General features: G+C 45.7%; 1 protein-coding gene across 2 annotated transcripts in view; it reads right to left on the reverse strand.

Annotated features, from left to right (window-relative positions):
* Positions 1-20,148, reverse strand: part of astn1 (astrotactin 1) — a 260,250-nt gene that overhangs the window by 23,186 nt on the left and 216,916 nt on the right. For both annotated transcript variants that reach the window (XM_057056562.1, XM_057056561.1), the window contains 3 exons: positions 9,860-10,137; positions 6,607-6,740; positions 6,042-6,193 (listed from right to left, as the gene is read on the reverse strand). In XM_057056562.1, the coding sequence (XP_056912542.1) occupies positions 6,042-6,193; positions 6,607-6,740; positions 9,860-10,137 (564 nt within the window). The remainder of the gene's footprint in view (positions 1-6,041; positions 6,194-6,606; positions 6,741-9,859; positions 10,138-20,148) is intronic.

Consider the following 20,148-nt stretch of genomic DNA (forward strand, 5'->3'; position numbering starts at 1 on the left):
TGTGTGTGTGTGTGTTTCTCTATGAGCTCAGCTTGTGTGCCTGGAGCTTGTTAAACAGAGATTATGGCACAAACAAGCTGTTGTCCGCCCCGGACCTGGAATCCTGGACACTAGTCATTAAAGACTTACATAGCATAACCTTAAAGAGAAGAAAAGAAAAGTCTAGAGTTAGCCAGCTGTCACTGATTATGGATGATGTGCAACAATAACACCACTTAAAAGATTTCTGGTAGAAAATTGGGATATTCTGACATCTGTTTCTGATAATCCCCCGTAAGAGCAGACATTTTTGTTCTTCTGTGCTGTTTTGTCTTCCTTCCACCAATGATCAATAGAACTTTCAGATCATTCCCATAAATGGACGCTCTGTTTCGGGTGTCCTCCTGGAAATTATCACGCAATCTCCTGGGCATTGAAGAAAAAGATATACAAGTCCAGATATTCAGGCATTGTGCGTTTTCCCAGCAACGGGAAACAAATGGCTCATAATGGGTCAACGTGCCCACTGTGGTGCACAACTCATAAACACTTGTTAGATGTGGGAGGTCGAGGGCCAGGATTACAAAGGCAGGAGGCACAAAAAAGAACAGCCTGGACGTGACCACAATTCATACCTGAATCAGAACCGGCACTGAAAACACCATCCTGGCAACAACACTCAAGCAGAAGGTGAACGAATTACCATGAAGAGCAAGAGAGACAGAGCTTCAACACAATGGGGGTGTACAGGTGAGACGAACAGGTGACAATGGCCTCACTTCCAGCAGGGCGAAGCAGAGGAAGGACACAAGCAAAGGTGAAGGAAAGCACAGAATATGCAACACTACGTCAAAATCAGTCCTTACAAACGGCAAGAACCACTCAGGCAGACCCTGATAGAGCCTCTTACAGACCTGGACAGACTCCACAAACCCTCATAGATTCACACAGACACCCATAGACTCCCGCAGTCCATGCCAGACCCTTAAACAACACATCCAACACCTTAAATGAGCAAAAACTCCACTGATGCAAGAATTAATATTAATTCTTAATTAACTGACTCCTTCAGTTCCATTTAAACAGTGATGATAATTACAATATATCAATCATTACTGATTATAATTACTATTCATGATCATTTTATATAATAAAGATATATTTTGATCAGAGCTAAAACAACATCTGATTTATCAACAAGAGGTCATTATTGATCCTGTTATCTCATCCCTATTTATCAGAGTTTGTACAGATTATAAGTAGTGAGAGATTTATAAGTGTGTTCGAAAAGAAAAATAAATATATCTGCTAACCAGACAGGGAGGCGGCCGACTTGAGCATGAAAAAGAGAATCAAAGATGCAGCTCGATCCCTGAGCGCCTCTGCTTCTGTAGACCTACAGTTACACTTTAAAAGCAGTGGTTCACATGGATCTAATGATCTGTCACCCATAAGAGCTGCTAGTGTATTAGCATGCCAAACAAGCAGATGGCAGATATGCTTGAACACATCTGTATCTGAGATAACTTTATATGTGACAAGAACCTGTTGGGCGAGATCACTGTTGGTAGAGACTCAGACAGTGCAGAACACTACACACTGTGCTGCCCTACAAGAAAGACAACTGGACCTCTTCTAGTTTTTTAAAGGCGTTTCTCGTCTCATCAAAGAGACATCCTCATTTCTACTACTGTATATGCAATAGAAAAGAAGATGAAAGTGCACCATTGGTACACACTTTTTATTACCGTAAAAGACAAGACGCGGCTCTGCTGTGTAATCTACAAACGATTTACTTGAGCAGTTGCCGTGGTAACATAACTCGGATGTTCAAATGAGCCCTGTGTGATTGATAATTCAGACATGCTAAGGATCTGTCAGCACCTGATATCAGTCAGACGTCACCTGTCACCTTTGGGTTACATCACATTTCCAGGAGATTGCCTCATATGTTGAAGAAAAACAATAAATTGTACAATTTCTGTTTGCGTAAAGCAGGGTTGTCAAAATCCGGTCCTCGAGAGGTTGCAACCCAAGCGGGTTTTCTGACTGACCAGGTAGGTCAGGGGCATTATAGCTGGGTTCCCAATTGCCTTGGCGATAGCCTCTGGGGATAGAAAACCTGACTGGATTGTTGCCCTCGAGGCCTGGGTTTCAGCACCCCTGGGGTAAAATGTTGAAATGGAAGGAGAAGGGCGTGATGAAGGAAAAGCAGAGCGTGGGGAGCCAGGCGGCCAAAAGGTGATGAGTGTGTTGTACATCACTTTGTGTGAGACCAACTCCCCCGCATGACAGAAGACTGACAGTTCAAATCAGAACCATGTGCTTCTATTTGACTCTCCAGAACTTTGAAATCTTTGTAATCCTCCTCCTGTCTTTTCTGTTTCCATCTTGCTTTTTCCTCACCTGTCCTCATGGTGGTCCTTTCCTCCTCTCTGCAGCCATCACCCTGAGCTCTGCGCCTAGCCCGTGACCCCAGTTCCATATGTTCCTAACGGTCACACTCCAAAGCAATCGTGCTAAAGCACAAATAGCTCTTTATTTTTAAAGCCTTCTGAATTCTTGCTCCAGCCAATAGGAGCTAAGAACTTTCTGTCACCTAAACAATGTTTTTCAAGGGTTTTTTTTTTAATACCAACGCACTTTCCAGTGAGGAAGCAGGGCCTGGGGACCTGGGGACAGGCTTTCGTATCTCTGGGGCTGAAGTTGCCGAGGTAGTCAAAAAACTCCTCAGTTCCTTAAGGCTCTGCATGTTGTAGGGCTGTCGTGGTTGACTCGACTCTGCAACATCGCGTGGACATCGGGCCGGCGCCGCTGGATTGGCAGACCGGGGTGGTAGTCCCTCTTTTTAAGGGGGACCGGAGGGTGTGTTCCAACTATAGGGGATCACACTCCTCAGCCTCCCTGGTAATTTAGGGGTACTGGAGAGGAGGGTCCGCCTCATAGTCCAACCTCGGATTCAGGCGGAGCAATGTGGTTTTCGTCCTGGGCGTGGAACGGTGGACCAGCTCTACACCCTCAGCAGGGTCTTTGAGGGTGCAAGGGAGTTTGCCCAGCTAGTCCACATGTGTTTTGTGGACTTGGAGAAGGCATTCGACTGTGTCTGAGTGTATAGGGTGCCGGGTCCCCTGATACGGGCCGTCTGCTCCCTGTACGATCGGTGCCAGAGTTTGGTCCGCATTGCTGGCAGTAAGTCGAACTCGTTTCCAGTGAAGGGTTGGTCTCTGCCAGGGCTGCCCTTTGTCACCGATTCTGGTCATAACTTTTATGGACAGAATTTCTAGGTGCAGTCATGGTGTTGAGGGGGTCCGGTTTGGTGACCTCAGGATCGGGTCTCTGCTCTTTGCAGATGATGTGGTCCTGTTGGCGTCATTGGCCCGTGACCTCCAACGATCACTGGATCGGTTCGTGCCGCATGTGAAGCGGCTGGGATGAGAATCAGCATCTCCAAATCCGAGGCCATGGTTCTCAACCGGAAAAAGGTGGAGTGCCTTCTCCGGGTCAAGGAGGAGATCCTGCCCCAAGTAGAGGGGTTCAAGTACCTCGGGGTCTTGTTCACAGATGAGGGAAGAATGGAGCAGGAGACCGACAGGCGGATCGGTGCGGTGTCCGCTGTAATGCGGACTCTGCACCGGTCCATTGTGGTGAAGAGAGAGCTGAGCCAAAAGGCGAAGCTCTCGATTTACCGGTCGATCTTCGTTCCTACCCTCACCCATGGTCATGAGCTCTGGGTAATAACCGAAAAAACAAGATCACGGGTACAAGCGGCTGAAATGAGCTTCCTCCGTAGGGTGGCTGGGCTCTCCCTTAGAGATAGGGTGAGAAGCTCTGCCATCTGAGAGGAGCTCGGAGTAGAGCCGCTGCTCCTCCGCGTTGAGAGGAGCCAGATGAGGTGGCTTGGGCATCTAGTTAGGATGCCCCCTGGACGCCTCTCTGGTGAGGTGTTCAGGGCATGTCCCTCCGGTAGGAGGCCCCTGGGAAAACCCAGGACACGTTGGAGAGACTATGTCTCTCGACTGGTCTAGGAACGCCTGGGGATGCCCCCAGATGAGCTGGAAGAAGTAGGTGGGGAGAGGGATGTCTGGGCTTCTCTTCTTAGGCTGCTGCCCCCGTGACCCGACCGCGGATAAGCGGTAGAGGATGGATGGATGGTTTTTTTTATACTCAGGGGCAGTACAAGTCACATGATCTAATGGAATTAAATGGGAAGTTGTCGTAATTGGCCGATTTCTCTGCTGGTTCACGCGCATCTGTGAACGAGAGGTCTCCTTGACTGCCCCCTGGTGGTTGGTTTTACTTAATGTGCAGTTTTACGCTCTTTTAGCTAGTTCTTATCTGAATTGTATCAGACCTACCACAGTGCAGCAGCATGGCAATCTTTTGAACATATGTTGTTGTCCATGCTTATATTCCCATGAGTCACTCAGATTTGAGACATCTGACCTGAGTGCTGGACTACCACACATAGCAGTGTTTCCAGTGCAAGCGTGTTTGTCCAAAATTAAAGATGAAATATTACGCAGTGACATTCTGCAGTTTGAAGTGAAGGAACTGGCTGGTAAAGCTCTCGCAGCAACAATCAGCACAACAACAAAGCAATCTCCATGGTGAATAAGTCAAAACAGCTGCTCTGCACTCAGAACACCCTTGAACTCATGTGGAGGTCTTCCTCGGTCCAGGCTGGGCCTGACTCAGTGTGCTGTACCACAGGAGGAAAGACAGTCCAGCAGGAGTCTGTGTAAAGAATCTGCTTTTAGAACATGCGTTCAGTAGGTTACCGGCTGGAAAAATGGCAGCTAACAAAGCAGAATGATTAAACAAATAATCAAACTTGAACTTTAGTGTCAAGTTATCACCTTTCTAAAAAATATTTTTATCAGGATGTTATCGGTTTCAAGAATGCCAGTCTGACTGCTGCAGCTGAAAACAGAGTCAGCGGGTCAGAGCCAGAGTTACAGAGAAGCAAAAATGGTTCAATTCCTTTGTCTGATCCTGTCAGACAAAGCAGCAGCATATCAAGCTGAGCATTTTAACAAGGCCACACGTGGGACCAGGGTCAGCAGCACTGGTCTCAGTAGGGAACATGACCTCTGACACTGGTCACGTGACTGCAGCTGTGAACAGCAGAAATGAAGATGGATCTCAGGGGAGGGAGAGATGCCGCTCCTGTGGATGCTTCCATTATTGTCTGCTTTTAGTGCAAGTAATGGCAATCAAACAATTGAGGCCATGAAATATATAGAAGAAAGACTGAGAAACACAGCAAGATCTTTTATACATTTAAATGTATATGTGGTCGGGCAAAGGTAAAGGTGTTGAGCGGATGTAGAATGTAAAGCCATGTCAGAATACCTTGCTGATGAGATTCAGACCTGCAATATGATGAAACTCCTCTTTAGTTTGCAGCAGAATTACTTCAAGCTGGTGCACCAGACAAACCAGCTCAGGCTCGTGTCACCAGATGGTGCATACAAACTGCAAATTTAGGCCCAGTGCCAGCATAAATACTGGACAGTGTCCAACGGCTGCTGCACAAACCAAAGCCAACAACAGGCACATCTACCTGCCCCCAGAAGACTGAAGGAAAAGAGCTTCATTTGATTACTGCGCGTAAACCTGGAGGTCAACCAGTCACCGCAGGTTCTGGTCAAACTGATGTTTGTGTATTTGTCCACTAGATGGCAATACGAGCGCAATGTAACATTATTGAGCTTTATAACTCTTTCTGCCTGTTTTAATGTAAATTAAGAAAACATAGTCAGATGAGAGCCTCAAGCCCACCCACTCTGAAAATTACAGAAAAGCAATCGCGCGTAATTTATTAATTTATGTCCAAACAATTATTGCTGGAAAACAAGGCTGATGTGATTTGAATGTAGCCACACCGCCATCTATTGGTAAGAGGAGGTAAACACCACTTTCACTGATGGAGAACGTGTTCATCCGGGATGTATAAATACCAAAATATATCGTAAGGTGAACATTTTATTTTAAATTAATAAAACATTGTTTCCACCTTACTGACTCACACTGGTCAAATCTAAAGGAAAGTCCTGGCCTACCTGTCTCCACTTTGGAGTGGTCGCTGCGTTCCGTCACCTTCTCTTGGCTGATCAGGTAATCGACGATCTTCACACCGATCGGTGGCTGAGTGTGGTTCCATTCCATGATAACCAGTGAGCTGCTGGGCTCGTAGGTGTAGGAAAGTCTCAACCTGATGGAGATGAACAAGTGAGAAGATAATCTCTAATCATGTGTCAAAGGTCTGTACAAAACTGGAAAGCTTTTGTATGCAGTCTATAGGACCACGCAGGTTGACATGAACATGACATAAACACGCTCATTGACTCTGACATAAACTTTAACTTCAGGTAGTAGTCACATTGCTCACTGCATCAGCAACAAACTACTGCAATATCTTAGTTACATTTTTACATTTTCAGTATTTTTTAAGGGGTGCTAAAAAGATTGATCAGATCAGATCATTTAAGAGGAGACATGAATGAAGCCTTGAGTAATGATGCTTTGTGGTTGAATCCGGTGCGAGTTCCTCAGAACCAGTCAGCTGACAGCGTGTCGTGCAAGTCGAAATGAAAAACCCTGGTTCAGTTCAGCTTAGCTACTAACATGGGCTGAGGAAGCGGTGCACAGGTGGGCAGGCCGTCGGCGCCGAACGCGGTGGAATCACAGCGGCACCAGTCATCAATAACGTCACCTTTGCCGGAGCACCACAGCATGCTCATCATTGCCTCCTGCAGAGCCTTTGAGCAGAAAATGAGAAACAAACACACATTTAAATAAAACCAGGAAAGAAAAAGACTAAAAATGGGACTGCTTGGAAAAGTGTGTTGAAACTGTGTTCAGCGGCAGAGAACATCCCTGTAAAGTTAACATAACTAATAAGCCCATAAAGAATATGAGAATAATGACATTACTGTGGATTAATGCTATATAGTACCGGTAGTAATAAACAAATTTGAAATCGGCCATTTCATCCCTGCTTAACAAAAACAACCCTGTTCTGCTGAAACGCTAACAGCTATTAGCTGCCACCTGCCACACACCATTAGGCTTTCATTACAGTAATGAAATAATATTATGGATCAAAATACTTGCATTTTTATATTTGTCAAAACATTGTAAAATCCTCCCTGTGAGACACTGTGGGCCTATTGGGTAGTAAGACATAACTTATAGTGGCACTTCGGGATGTTGGGGTCCAAAAGGTGCTGCTGCCTTGAAATTACCTGAATGTTCTAATGTAGGTTAATTGGATTATTTGACGACCTTGGAGGATGTTGGCCCGGTTGTAGGTGAGCGAGGTGAAGGTTGCTTGTTGATTTTTCTCAAACATGAATTGTTTGCATTGTACGCTGGTTCCTTTTCAGTGTGATATCAGCATTGTTCAAGCTCTGCTCCGACTGAGGAAGAATCATCTTCACAGAACACAGCAAGGATGAGATTGAATCGCTTCATGTTTTGAAGACCCGAGGGAAGACATATGAACCAATTTGAACGGGGGTGGGGCGATGAACCCTACTGCAACACAAAAGACTCGGCACCAATGGAGAGAGGTTAAAGGTTTACTGAAACCCGGCAGACAGACAAACAGCTCACACACAGAGGAAGAAGGCAGGAGTCCTGGTCGGGGACAAAAGACCAAGACGATTACCAAGTGGAGAATCGGAGACGGGCCACCTCGGTACCAGGAGAACAGTGGAAAGTCTTGCCTCTTCTTTGGGTTTTAAGAGCAGTTGGAAGCCACCTGCCACCTTCAGTTCCTCTTCCACACTCCAGCAGGTCAAAAATGTAAAGTGTCTTTCCTCCCACATGAACTCTGCATCACTCAAAATGTCCTTCTCCTGCCCGTCCACCATTCCCAGTTTCCTCAGTCCATCCACCGTCGATTTCCTTTCCTTGGTGTATTGCCAGCATAGCAAAAGTGCGTGCTCTGTTGTCTCCGGTTCCTGACAACACTCCATCCAGTTGGATGTTCCCCAACAATGACTTCTGTTGAAGTTGTTGGGGCCAATTCTCCACCTTGTTATCGTTATTTCTGTTTCTCACCAAGCTGGACTTCCTTTGTACACACTCTGCTGCTGACTGACCCTATGCTGGGCTGATTACACGTGACCAGAGGTGAGTTGAACAGACGAGACAGACATGGCTTAGGCTGAGGCAGGAACAATGGAAAATACCACGAGGTGAGCAACGACCGGTGACGCCAATGTCCTTTCATCAAACATCTGCTCGCAGGGATTCTGCTCCAGCCTGTTCTTCACAGTCACTGGATCTAAAACCAGGTTCCGGTGACTTCATCTGTCGACCAGACATTGTTGAAACTTTCACCACTTGTAAGTTACTGACTGCATGTTAAAACTAGGTCTTGATTCTGCTTTGGCAACTAGTTGACAGTGTGGTAATCTTTGTTGGATGTGTTTAGACTGTTGATCTGATCAGAATTTAGCAGAGAAATGGTCCTTCCTGGTCCTCTGAGAGGCTGGATCCTGTTAATAATCAGCTGATTCCCAGTTCCTTCGCTTGTTAAATGCTTAAAAGAAACACTCCAAGAAGCCAAATGTTGGGATGCCTTTGACATTCCCTCCCATAGGCTGTCAATCATTTCTCTATTGTAACTTAAATATTTTTGAAAATACAAATATAGTGGATTTCATTTTTGATAACGTATTTTGTAGCCTTTTAAATACAATTTTAATTTAGGTATTAATATTTTAGAAGGAAATAAATAGATTTTGATGTATTTTTGCCCATGGACTGTGTAAAACAGAGAGGGAAAACGGGAAACTCATTTCTAAAACGGTCTTGTCTAACTATGCCACTGAGCCACGTATATTACAAAACTAAAGTTGGGCTCAGAGTAAGCTGGACAATAAAATACAAAGTGTGTATCGTACATCCACTCATAACGGAGGATTGTTTAAGTGTTATTCAACAATATATTTCATATAAACCCTACTGTTGTGATCCAAAGCGGGGTTAAATGCTTGGCTGAAGGATATTTACCTGTTGAAATGATAAAACCTTGTTTTTTTCCCCCTCAAAATTCTGCTCAATATCTGGATCGGCGATAGTTACATTATCACAGCAAGAAACATTTTTATTTTGGAGGGTCTACGAGGTGGTTTTGGGTGCTATGTAGACACCCTGCTAACAGGAAGCAGTATTTGGTGTTTGTATTGCGTGTACAAGGCTGTCATCCTGAAGACAGCCCAGATCAATATGAGCTGAGGCGCTGGTGTGTGTGAGTTTCACCATGAAAGGCCGACATCACTGTATCTGATCGACCTCGGTCCTGCCGGAGCAGCAGAAGCAGATTCTGCACCAGAGTATTGATGGACTTAAATCAGTCACAACACAGGATGATAGATTACAGGAACACAATCTTCTAGCCCAGGAAAGGAAAAAAAAAAGGATCTCTAGAGATAAATTGGCTGGTACCGCACCAAAACCAGGTGTGGTGGTTGCACATCCACACCAAACACCTGGGATGATTCATTTCCCTTTGGCCATTATCCTCATCAAAGCGCGATGCCGCTGAGAGAACCGCGGCGACATTTAAAGACCCGTTTCAAAGCGAAATGGCCCTGATGGTGTCATAAATACCCTCATCATTAACATGAAAGGAGGGCGCGAGTAAATGAAGATGCAGGCCCCAATTTCCAAGGATTTGGAAGAAGGTAATGTTGGGGAAAAATGTATTAGGGTGCATGGAAATGATCTGACCAGGATGCAGTCTGCTGCAGAAGGGACTCATAATAACACAAGAGTCTAACTAATAATATTTACAGTATCACATAAGTCCGGCCAGGTAGAGGTTTGGGCCTGTGATGCCGCCGGTGATACCGACAGATGCACGCACCTGATAGGTCTCATTGTTGGACACCAGTTCGTAGATGGGCGTGGCCTTTGTGATCTGCAGGAGCACCGGTTCCGACTGCTGCCGCCCCTGCGCCGCTCTGGGGCTCATGTGACACAGGTGGCAGGAGCGTGGGCACTGGCCTTGGCTGGTGCATTCCATGCGGACCCCGGCGGCCATGCGCTTGGCACCAGTGTCCAGCAGACTGGTGATGTAGGCCGGGTAGGTCAGGGTCCTGGGCTCTTTGTCCCGCTCCTCCGACTCCTCTGAGGGGGAGTTACCTGCAACGCAAATTCAGCTTCATCATGTCACAGTACAGCAGCTATATACAGCGGATAGACAGTGAGGTCATGTGACCACAGTACTGAGAAGTGAGGGCGTTGAATCTGATTTATACATGTTTATTTATTTGTTTTTTGGGATCACTTTGAAGCCCGATGGCAGAGCAACAAAGCAGGAGCATGCTGCCACATTCCATTCCCCCATGAGCAGGGAACATCTGGGTCACAGCCACAGCCGGAGAGATAACGTGAGCGGCAACACGTGAACAATGACACGCTTGCGCTTTTCCATATCTGCTTTGATCATGTAGAACGTAGCTGAACAAAGGATAGAGATGACTGTGGTTCTGTTATTGTCTGAGGATAAAGCTTGAACACCATGAAGAACCTTGTGCCGATGTGACGTTTTGTGATTGACCTCTGACCCCTGTAAGATTTACAAGGGCATTGGTTTTGAAGTTGCTTTTTTTTTTCAAAAGAATAAAAGATTTTCAGACAGTTTTTGGCAATTAGCAAGAGACACATTACTAATGCTGAGAGCAGTTTTTCTTTTCCTTTGATTTTTTTTAAATTAAATAAAGCAGATTAAAACAGATGAACTGTGGCTAAAACACAGTTTGAAAACTGTGGCACCACAGCGCCTTTGATGGAAAACATGTCAAGCTCGGGGACCAACGCATTTGCTGGATGAAAGGTAAAAATGTGGAAATTACCGCTAATAACTGTTCATTTGGTCTCTTTGTCGACAAACGGAGTCTGAGGTTTTCACACGGCCTAATTCTCACCAACTCACTCCCAACCACCCCCCCCCCCCACACACACACACACATATTTGCTCAACACCTTGCTCCATGTGATTATGGTGAAAATAGTACAATGAGTTATGAAACGGCAACAGACAGGGTGTTTGTAACTGAGATCTTAAGAACCATATTGTGTTTGGTGTTAACCATTATCACCATATGAATTAAACACCAATTTGCCCAGTATTGATTATGACGAGCAGCTGCCGAGTCCCGGGTTTTATGAGCTTCTGACAGAGGAACATTCTGGCTGTTCAGCGCTCGTCTAAAGGCATAACCTGTAATTCACACACCCGCATGATGAGGTGCTGATCAATTATATGTTTATGTGTGTGACTGGATGTGCAATTATGCACCTATATATAGCATATGTTCACTGTTCTTGTGACATGTATCATTGAAACAATTTCAATCAGTGAACGTGGGCGACCTCCTCGATTTAAAAACGACAAGTGTCTTAATTGAACAGATCCCAGAAATATGACTTCCTAAGTTAGAACTGCAGCTCTAGGGCCGTAGCTCTAAACGACCCTCAGAAAAGACGACTTGGAGTCATGAAAACGCGACAAATATAGTAATGGAATGAAATGAAATGAAATGAATAAAAGGTTGCGGAAAAGACAAATGCAACCAAACCCTGAAAGCAATGCAAGCTTTCCAGCTCAATTATGGCTCAGGCTGGAATATTACTTCTAAAGCCTGATGGATCCCCCACATGAGAACAGACTCCAGTTAAACCAGTAAGGAAGGACCAATAAAGAAGTATATATAAGGATAATAATAAGATAATAAACAATAAAATCAGCCATGTTGCAGCACTTCCCCCCCCTCTGCGTGCAGGCTGGGTCAGTCTTTCTCTCTGCCTGTGCTGGTTGTTGGTTTGGTGCACGTGCACGTGCGGTTCCTGTCCTTGAGAATGTTAACATGCAGCTGTGGGGCTGATTTGCCTGCAGGGCTAAATCGACAGGGAAGGTGGATTTGCGGATAAAAAGGTCTGACAAGTCATATCAGGGACGTGGAGTCCAACCGCGCGCACACGCTGACCTCAGAGGTGCTGCGGCGAGCTCCTGGCTGTCGTTTACACTTCACCAAGGATGTTTTCCTTGAAATTCGAAGGCTTGTGTTTGTAAGCGGGTAGACTTTGTGTTTGTGTGTGTGTTTGTGGAGCACCTTGACCAGCCAGACTTGATGCCACAGTGGCTCAAGCCTCACTAATCAGCTCACACTACCGGATCATCACTTGCCGCCGGCAGGCAGATGGAAAGGAGATGTGGCAGCTACACGAGGATGGCGGCTGCCTCCATTAGCTGAGTTCGGTTTCGCGATGGTTCAGTAGGAGATGGTAACAGAAGCAGACGGGAGACCTCAGCCTGGAGATACCTGAGGGCCAAACGCGTGCCGCACCTACCAAACCATATTTTCCAAGCCCAACTTTGACTCGACATTTTAAAATGAGCAAAGGCGATAATATAACGAGATTAGAAGGCGGCCGTCGCGTAGCAGCAAGTCTCAAATTGTTCTTTTTACATGTGTTTCTCTGAGGAACATCTGTGCAATATTGTCTGGAGCCAAAAGTCTGGCAGCAAGATCACATTTACACACTGAAGCTCATAGTTTCAAGGGTTTACTGGCAACAAAATGAAGACACGTTTATTTTATCGCATATTCGGGTTTTTCTTGCTTCGCCTCCTCTGGCTTTAACAACATGGTTTTAATTTTTTAAAGTGATGTGCCTAAAAATAAGCGCCCCCTCTTCTGCTGTTTACATTTATTCAACACTGGTGTGGTGAGATCAACGTGAGCCCACAGGTAAACTGAGGAAAAAGGCGAATATCAATGGTGTTGTAAAACCCAAACCAAAATATGAGCAGAAACTTGAAGTTGATATGCATCAGGTATGATTACACTCTGCACTAGTCCTGGTTATTGATCCTCTAATGGAAGCGTTACTTACTTACTGCTCAGCGCAGCTTCAATCTCGACATTTGTCCTTAGAATCTTCCGATTTATGGGGTTTTGTTTGAGGGCGTCTGATGTTTTGGATGTGTTGGACTATAATGGCTGTTGTTTCTTTAGCAGGCTTCCCGGAGTGTTTCAAGTCTTCCAATCATGATAAAATGACTCTTTCGATCTAGTGGAAAAGTGTCCAGAAAAATAAAAAGCAAAACAGTACAAATCCTGAAAAAGGCGAGGTCATGAAATAACTGTCCGTTGTGACGGTTATCATTCTTTTCAAAATTGTTCTCAGATTTGTTTAAATCGTTTCAGGCACAACTAGGGCGTTAGTGATATCAACAACGTGGTAAAAACCCTCTCCCCATCAGCAGACACTTCAGCGGCTGAGAGCGGCTGGAGGCTCTCAGTGATTTATCTGAAACTCTTGGGCGCTGTATGTATCCATCATCCACCTTCCAGCCGTCCTTCAGCATCACAATCTGATGTGTCACCGGCGTGATCATGTGTTCCATCCACACACAGACATCCCGGGAAGCTCCATGGCATTGCTGTCCCTCCCTCGTCTCTTCCGCTTCCACATTTTAGCCTGCATTTGTAGATGGAAGCAGCCTGACTGGACATCTCGACCCAGGACGCATCTGATTTTTACTCTCGTATTACTGTGAAGAAAAATCTCCAGTCAATGGAATGGTGTCTGCCAGAGATGGATGTCTCATCCGTCGCCTCCGCTTTCTAATCCCAATAACACAATTCGGAGCAAACATTTTACACCCAATAATCCATTTAATTTCTGAGCACGGGGAGCGGTGAGGTCTTTGAGTGGGGACGGTTTCAGCATTAGAGCCAGCTGAAGGTTTTTCATCATGACATCATGTGACGGATGGTTCAGCGTCTAGTGTGCGGAAGCACACGTACATTTCCCAGTGACTTCCCAACTGGTCATTTTAGTGTGCAAAAGTTTACTTTACTATTACTTACCCAGCACCTTTTTAAAACGACCCAACTCAAAACGGATATTGAATTGTTACTCCAGTACCACAGGGTCCTTCTGAGAACGCGTAAACACAGCAACCGGCGTCGTGTTCACATCTGAAGCAGATTACAGGATCAGGGTGTCTAAATATGCTACTTTCAGTGCCTTTAAAATATGCTTGGTGGGATCAAGTGGCTGCTGTAGTGTGTTTTTGGCATTCATAAGCGGGGTAATTACAGCTGAGGAGGAGGGGTTGAGTCCCGCTGCACTGATTGTGACATGAGTCTCCAGCCGCCCACATGAGGATCTCCTGAGGATCTATCCAGACCTGTTCAAACAAGGAGCATGATGTTTCCAGACCTTATAGGCATAGGAGGTAGTCAGAACGAGGGGGAAGGGGGCTGCAAGGACGCTGCAAAAACCTTTCTTTGTCTTTTGGATCATTGTAATTTCTTGTACTTGGTTCCATCCTGGCAGAAGCCAACAGAGTGAAGTCCTTTAAAATGTCCCAGCTACGCCGCCATGTTCAAAATGGGGCTTTCCTCAATTTGGAGTGTTGGGATATTTGTCACAACAGAATGTTTGGACGCAGCCAGAAAGGCATCTTTGATACCCGCTGAGTCCTCACAGGCGTCCAACTGCAGACAGGAGGCAGCTGCACAATGGGAAACTCACAGCACGAGTGTGCATTAATTTTTATCTGCAGGGCAGACGGTGTGAGTGTGTGTGTGCGTGTGTGTGTGTGTGCGTGTGTGCGTGTGTGTGCGTGCGTGTGTGTGTGTGTGTGTGTGTGTTTCAGCATCGGGCTGGGCATTTGTGAAGGCTTTGACCTGTGGTGGACTGAGGGAATGACTCACCCTCTCTAGAGCGAGCAACAGATGGAGCTCAGACTTATTCAGATTCATAAAATACCTCCACATCCTCCCACACTGGCCACCGAGAGAAATCTTTAGCAGCGTTCCAAAAAGATTCTCGTGTTTAAATACATGTATATAAAAAGTTTATGAAGGTCTGTAACAGAGGTGCTCAAGATATCTACAGCTGTGACCCCCCAGCCTGATTTGTGTTATTTTTCCCTTTTACAAACTGCCATTTTTATTTTATGTTCATTATTTTCCTACCTCTTTGCCCTGTAATTATCATTTTAAAGTTGTGATAGCACGATTTTAACTGTTTTCTAGCAGAAACTACCCGAAGCAGTGTCTCTCTAAGCCTGAACTCGGAATTCATCCATCCTCGCTCCTCAGGCCTCAGTACTGTGGCTTTTCCGTTCGCCGCTAGATGGCGGTAGTGAACCGCTGCCCTGTCGGCAGGCGACGTCAACGCGCCCTCGCAGTGATGTGCAGACAAAAGCGCGACAAATTATGGCCACCCTTTCAAATCTGCTGGTCGAGATGAACATTATATGGTTATGGAAGGTAATCACACGCTCACGCTGACACCAGAATGTGGGAAATCAGAGCAGCAGGAGCTTCGTTAATAGGAGAGCAGTGAGATGGAAAAGTGCATTTAAAACAGTGGAATTTCAGAGGGATTGCACCTCAGTGTTTGTGTGCGTGTGTGCGTGCGTGTGTGTGTGTGTTGGGGGGGTGGGGGGTTGTGATGAATTAGAGGTAGCGGAGGGGAAACAACATGAGATTCAGATAAATAAACAATATGAAGCAGTCTGCACTGCAAACCTGAGGAAATCCATTAGAATCCCTGTCGAAATCACCTTAAATGTGACTGTGAAGTGATCTCACTGTAGCTGAGCAGCCTGAACCTGGTGTTCCACAGCAGACTATGAGTATAAAGAGCAAACATTTTCCTCTGGCTGCACGGCGACATCGATATCAGGCACCATTCTTCAGCGCGGAGGATAGAGCCATGAAGGTGGGATGACATTTGTCTGTCAGGCCGGGTGGCAACGGCAGCGACACGATTGCGTACAAAGATGACAGGACGGATTCTGCGCGGGAGGAGAGGCGTTCGTCTGTTTACAACACCCCAGTTCCCCTGCGAGCTCGTGTCAGCAGACGATCAACCTGCTCCACAATCACTCATGCATCTGCCGCATGCAGATGCTCCTGAAGGCTGTGGCGTCTTGGAGGAGAGCCAAATGGCAGGAAGCGGCTCAAAGAGAGGGTTTCTGACAACCATGGCCGACCTGCACCTCGCGTGCCGACCTCAGATCTCACAGGTATCTGGACACACGGGCATCGCCCTTCGAACACATTGCTGAAAAACAGGAAATGAGGATGTGGATGTGCGAACTGCGGCACGGTGCTCCTCCCCTGCACCGCTGCCTGTTCTTACTAGTTTCCATCCAGTTTTTTCACGGGGATCACCCGCATTTGTGGATGCTTTACATGATGAGTGCTGACTGGATACATCCACACAGGAGGAGGCCCTGCTGTGCACGCTGCGGGGCAGGAAACGCTAAATCCCCCCGCTGACCTCAACCCTCCTTCAAACCGCTTCTGCCCGGTTCAAAGGCAGAAACGGCTCGAAGTGTTCGGATCCCATTCCGCGGGATGGAGGGATTTAAAGTGCCCGCAAACACGCACGAACCACCTGGGATCTGATGCGGCGCACGTGCTCCGCTGCCACACTGCAAACCATGACGGTTCTTCTAGGTTCAAACTCTCAAGGAACCCATGAGAGCCAGAGGCTTCTTCAAGGTTTTGACCCCAGCACATTTAGGGTAAAGGGATCCTTTTTGATCTTGTGCCTCACCTTTCTTGTATTAGATTAAGAAGAATAATCTAATCCGTGAGGTTCAACAGCTATAAATATCTCCACAGGCTAGAAAATGGGCTGAGGGTTTGATGATGATCATGATTATTTAAAATCTGGATGTTGCGCTGATGGCGCTCTGCTGCCGTGGCGTCAGGTGGACGAAGTCGTGATGGACCATGGATGGATGCAACAGACCAACCCCTTAAACGGAGCAGAGGCTCTGATTCAGCCAGAATGTTTAGAGAGCACAGAAAACAGCAGGCATTGCATCAGAGCAGCTTCATCTAGGACCACATACACACATCCTTGTACTTCTATCTTTATGAGGACTTTTATGTATTACAATTCCCCTGACCCTGACCTAAACCTTACTCTAACCTCAACAGTCCTTTAAAGTTGTGAGGACCAACCATAATGGCTTCTTTTTCTCGTAGAATGCAGATTTTGGCACTCAATATGCAGCAAGTACAAGGGCTCACACACACACACACACACACACACACACACACCACACACACACACACACACACACACACACACACACACACACACGATGTACACTCACAGATCTTTTCTGAGATGCTGGAGGAGGATGTGATGAAGCGTAAAACAGGTACAAAAAGTGGCAAACATGTTAAAAACATCCTGTCCTTAACTCATGCAGGCCTTTATTAAAATGATCTCCAATGACCCCGAAATGTCACAAAATGCTTAAATCTAAAATGGTGGACAGGAAAAAAAAAAGATAGACTACTGTGAAGGTCATCATACTGAAAATGAGAGCTGGAGATCATTCCATGCTACAGCACAGAGCAATAAGGTATGGCATTTATGTTAATGTGCATTTATAGATTTATAAATGGACGAGAAAAAGGATTATGACAAATATGCCATCATTCCACATGAAACAAACAGAATCACATCAGGGATTGGCTCAGTGCTAATGTTCAGTGCAAATACTTAATGATAATGCTCAGTGCTAATACTTAATGCTGATGCACGGTGTTAATGCCCAGTGCTAATCACAATGCCACCATTCTGGCACAGCACAGTTATAGCATAGCATCTCATGCACAGTGCTCATATTTTTAGTCAGTTCAGCCAGAGCTGAAAGATTTTACAAAGAGTTGGGATCAATGGAAACGTTTTTTAAGGTTTTGACTCTGGATAGCGAGTGAAATGACCTGTGATATCTGGTCTGAAATGGGTGGCGATCAGACATTTTGGTTGCTGCTGAGTGTGTAAAGACTTTACCCAAAGAACCCTTATAGCACAAGCAACAAAACCTGAGTGGTCCTGTAGTAAGGCTAATAATAAAAAAAAACCCACATTTATGACTGTGTCTGTGTCTCCATGAGAATAAAAAGGTTAAAAAAAAGTAAAATCTGCAGCCAAACATTGGTCATTGTTAATGAGTTACATGTCCTGGAATGATAAATAAAATCTCTGGCTCCACCTTCAACATGAGCAGAATTGCTAATATTAGCTGGCCTCTCACTTGCCTGGACGTGTTGGACTTTGAGGACTTTTGTCCTCACCTCATTCTGTCCCAGTAAGTGTAGAAGTGTTGAAGGCAGATCAACACTTCTCCAATGTGTGCCTCTCTTCTCCCAAGTTGAACACATGTGAATCTTATAAGTGACAATTAAGGACACACGTCGTTGAAATGACACCATGAACAGAGTCCTTTTTCTGACTGCTTGTCACCCTTGTTTTCCTGTTTGTTACTTGCCTGTAACAGACAGCTCTTAGAAAAATTGTCACAACCGTTGCTAATTAGAAATTTGAAATTCCCCATTAACAGCTCGGTGAAGCAGAAGGCTCTGAGCCATGCTAACTTATTCATGTCGTTTCAGAGATTGAATTCTGTAAATGCAGCACAAGGTCATGGTTAAATCTCTGTTTTAAAAAAGGAAAAGGTGAAAAAAAAAAGAAATCCCATCACCTTGGACATGCTTCCCACAGTGACTGCACCAGAAATTAATCTCCATCAGGATGTCTCCTGTGTCTCCTGTAGTTTCCTCTTATATGGGACTCACACAGACAGACCCTCACTTCACACCTCTACACACATTCAGGAGAGTTGCAAAAAGGTGAGGACCATAAAGGTCGGTGATGCCGAGGGGGGATTTCGTTTTTCCGTGCCGATAAAGATCAATTTAAGTGTCTGAGACTGTTGGTAATAAGATATAAGATGGTTGTGGGGGGACTTGTCTGCCAAAAATCTATAGCAGAGGCCATCCATTTTGTGCTGCCAACTGGGAGTTACTGTAGAGTAAGACAGCCACTGCGCGCGCGCACACACACACACACACACACACACACACACACACACACACACACACACACACACACACACACACACACACACAGACAAACTTGAATGAAATGTTTTACAGCAGTGCATGTGTTTTCCCCCCATTATCTCCCCTCCCCTGCATATTTACAGCCTGGCTGCTTTTCCTGTTGCGGTGGCCTGGCGACGCGTTCGAGGTTTGCCACTTATCTCTGCAAATGAGCCTGGCAGCTGGAGGTTCCTTCAGCCGGAGATTAGGACACAAGGGTGGAGGGAGGGACGTTTTCCGCGGCTCTGCTTTTATCAGCTGCGCTGATCTTCACGGCGGGCTCAAACGCAGAGGCAGGGATTCTAAACGTAGGGCGGATGCTCCGTGAATGATAGCTGAATGTTTTAAAACAGGTGCATCGTTGGTTAAATGGCTCCCTCCCCCCTCTGAAACTTGCCCAACAACAAACTGAAATTTCTAGTTGATGCGGAATGATGTGGAATTGTTCGAAAACTATGTTGCCAAAGGTCACATGTGAATGTTCCCCATGTGTTTAAGCAGGTCCACACACAAGGAGTTCCTAAATCTTAAGATTTTTTTATTGGTTAGACCCCAGACATAAAGATACAAAACGAGCAACTAAGCAGTGTTGATCATACTGTCACACCACCAGCACACAGGAAGATTCCGTCCCACCACTGATCCAGAATCTGGTCCTCTCATGTGAACTCTCATGTGATCACAAAGAAGAAGGAACATGGCAACAACCGGTGAACACAACACGCAACATGAAAGAGGACATAGAAGAAAGGAGGAAGCACAAACAAGCTTGGCTAATTGGCCACATTCTGTTCCAAGTCATAATTTGTGGAGTCCTGACTCGAGTCGTCGCCTTTCCCCCCACACACAAAGAGTTTTACTCATAAAGATTGAACAAGTTTCATATCTACAATGGCCCGATCATTCTTGGAGCTGATTATCAGGACACAGGATGGTCTTAGGAGACATAAGATAATCAGATGTTCGTTGTCTTTGGTTAGGAAGGAAGAGAATCAGGACAAAAACAGTCCGATTATCATGCTTTGCTTACCCCACTTTAGATCAGTACGTTAAAAACCTAATCATGATCTGAAGCTAACAAGCTAATGGTTAACATGCAAACATGACCTGTTGTTGGATTCATCACCCAAATCGCTATAGATGGTGCTCCTATCCTCGATTATATGAAAAGAATGCATTTGTAGCAAAGGCATCGCTCATATCCTCCAGGTCTGCC

This window comes from Takifugu flavidus, chromosome 15 (genome assembly GCF_003711565.1).
Source record: "Takifugu flavidus isolate HTHZ2018 chromosome 15, ASM371156v2, whole genome shotgun sequence".
NCBI lineage: Eukaryota > Metazoa > Chordata > Actinopteri > Tetraodontiformes > Tetraodontidae > Takifugu > Takifugu flavidus.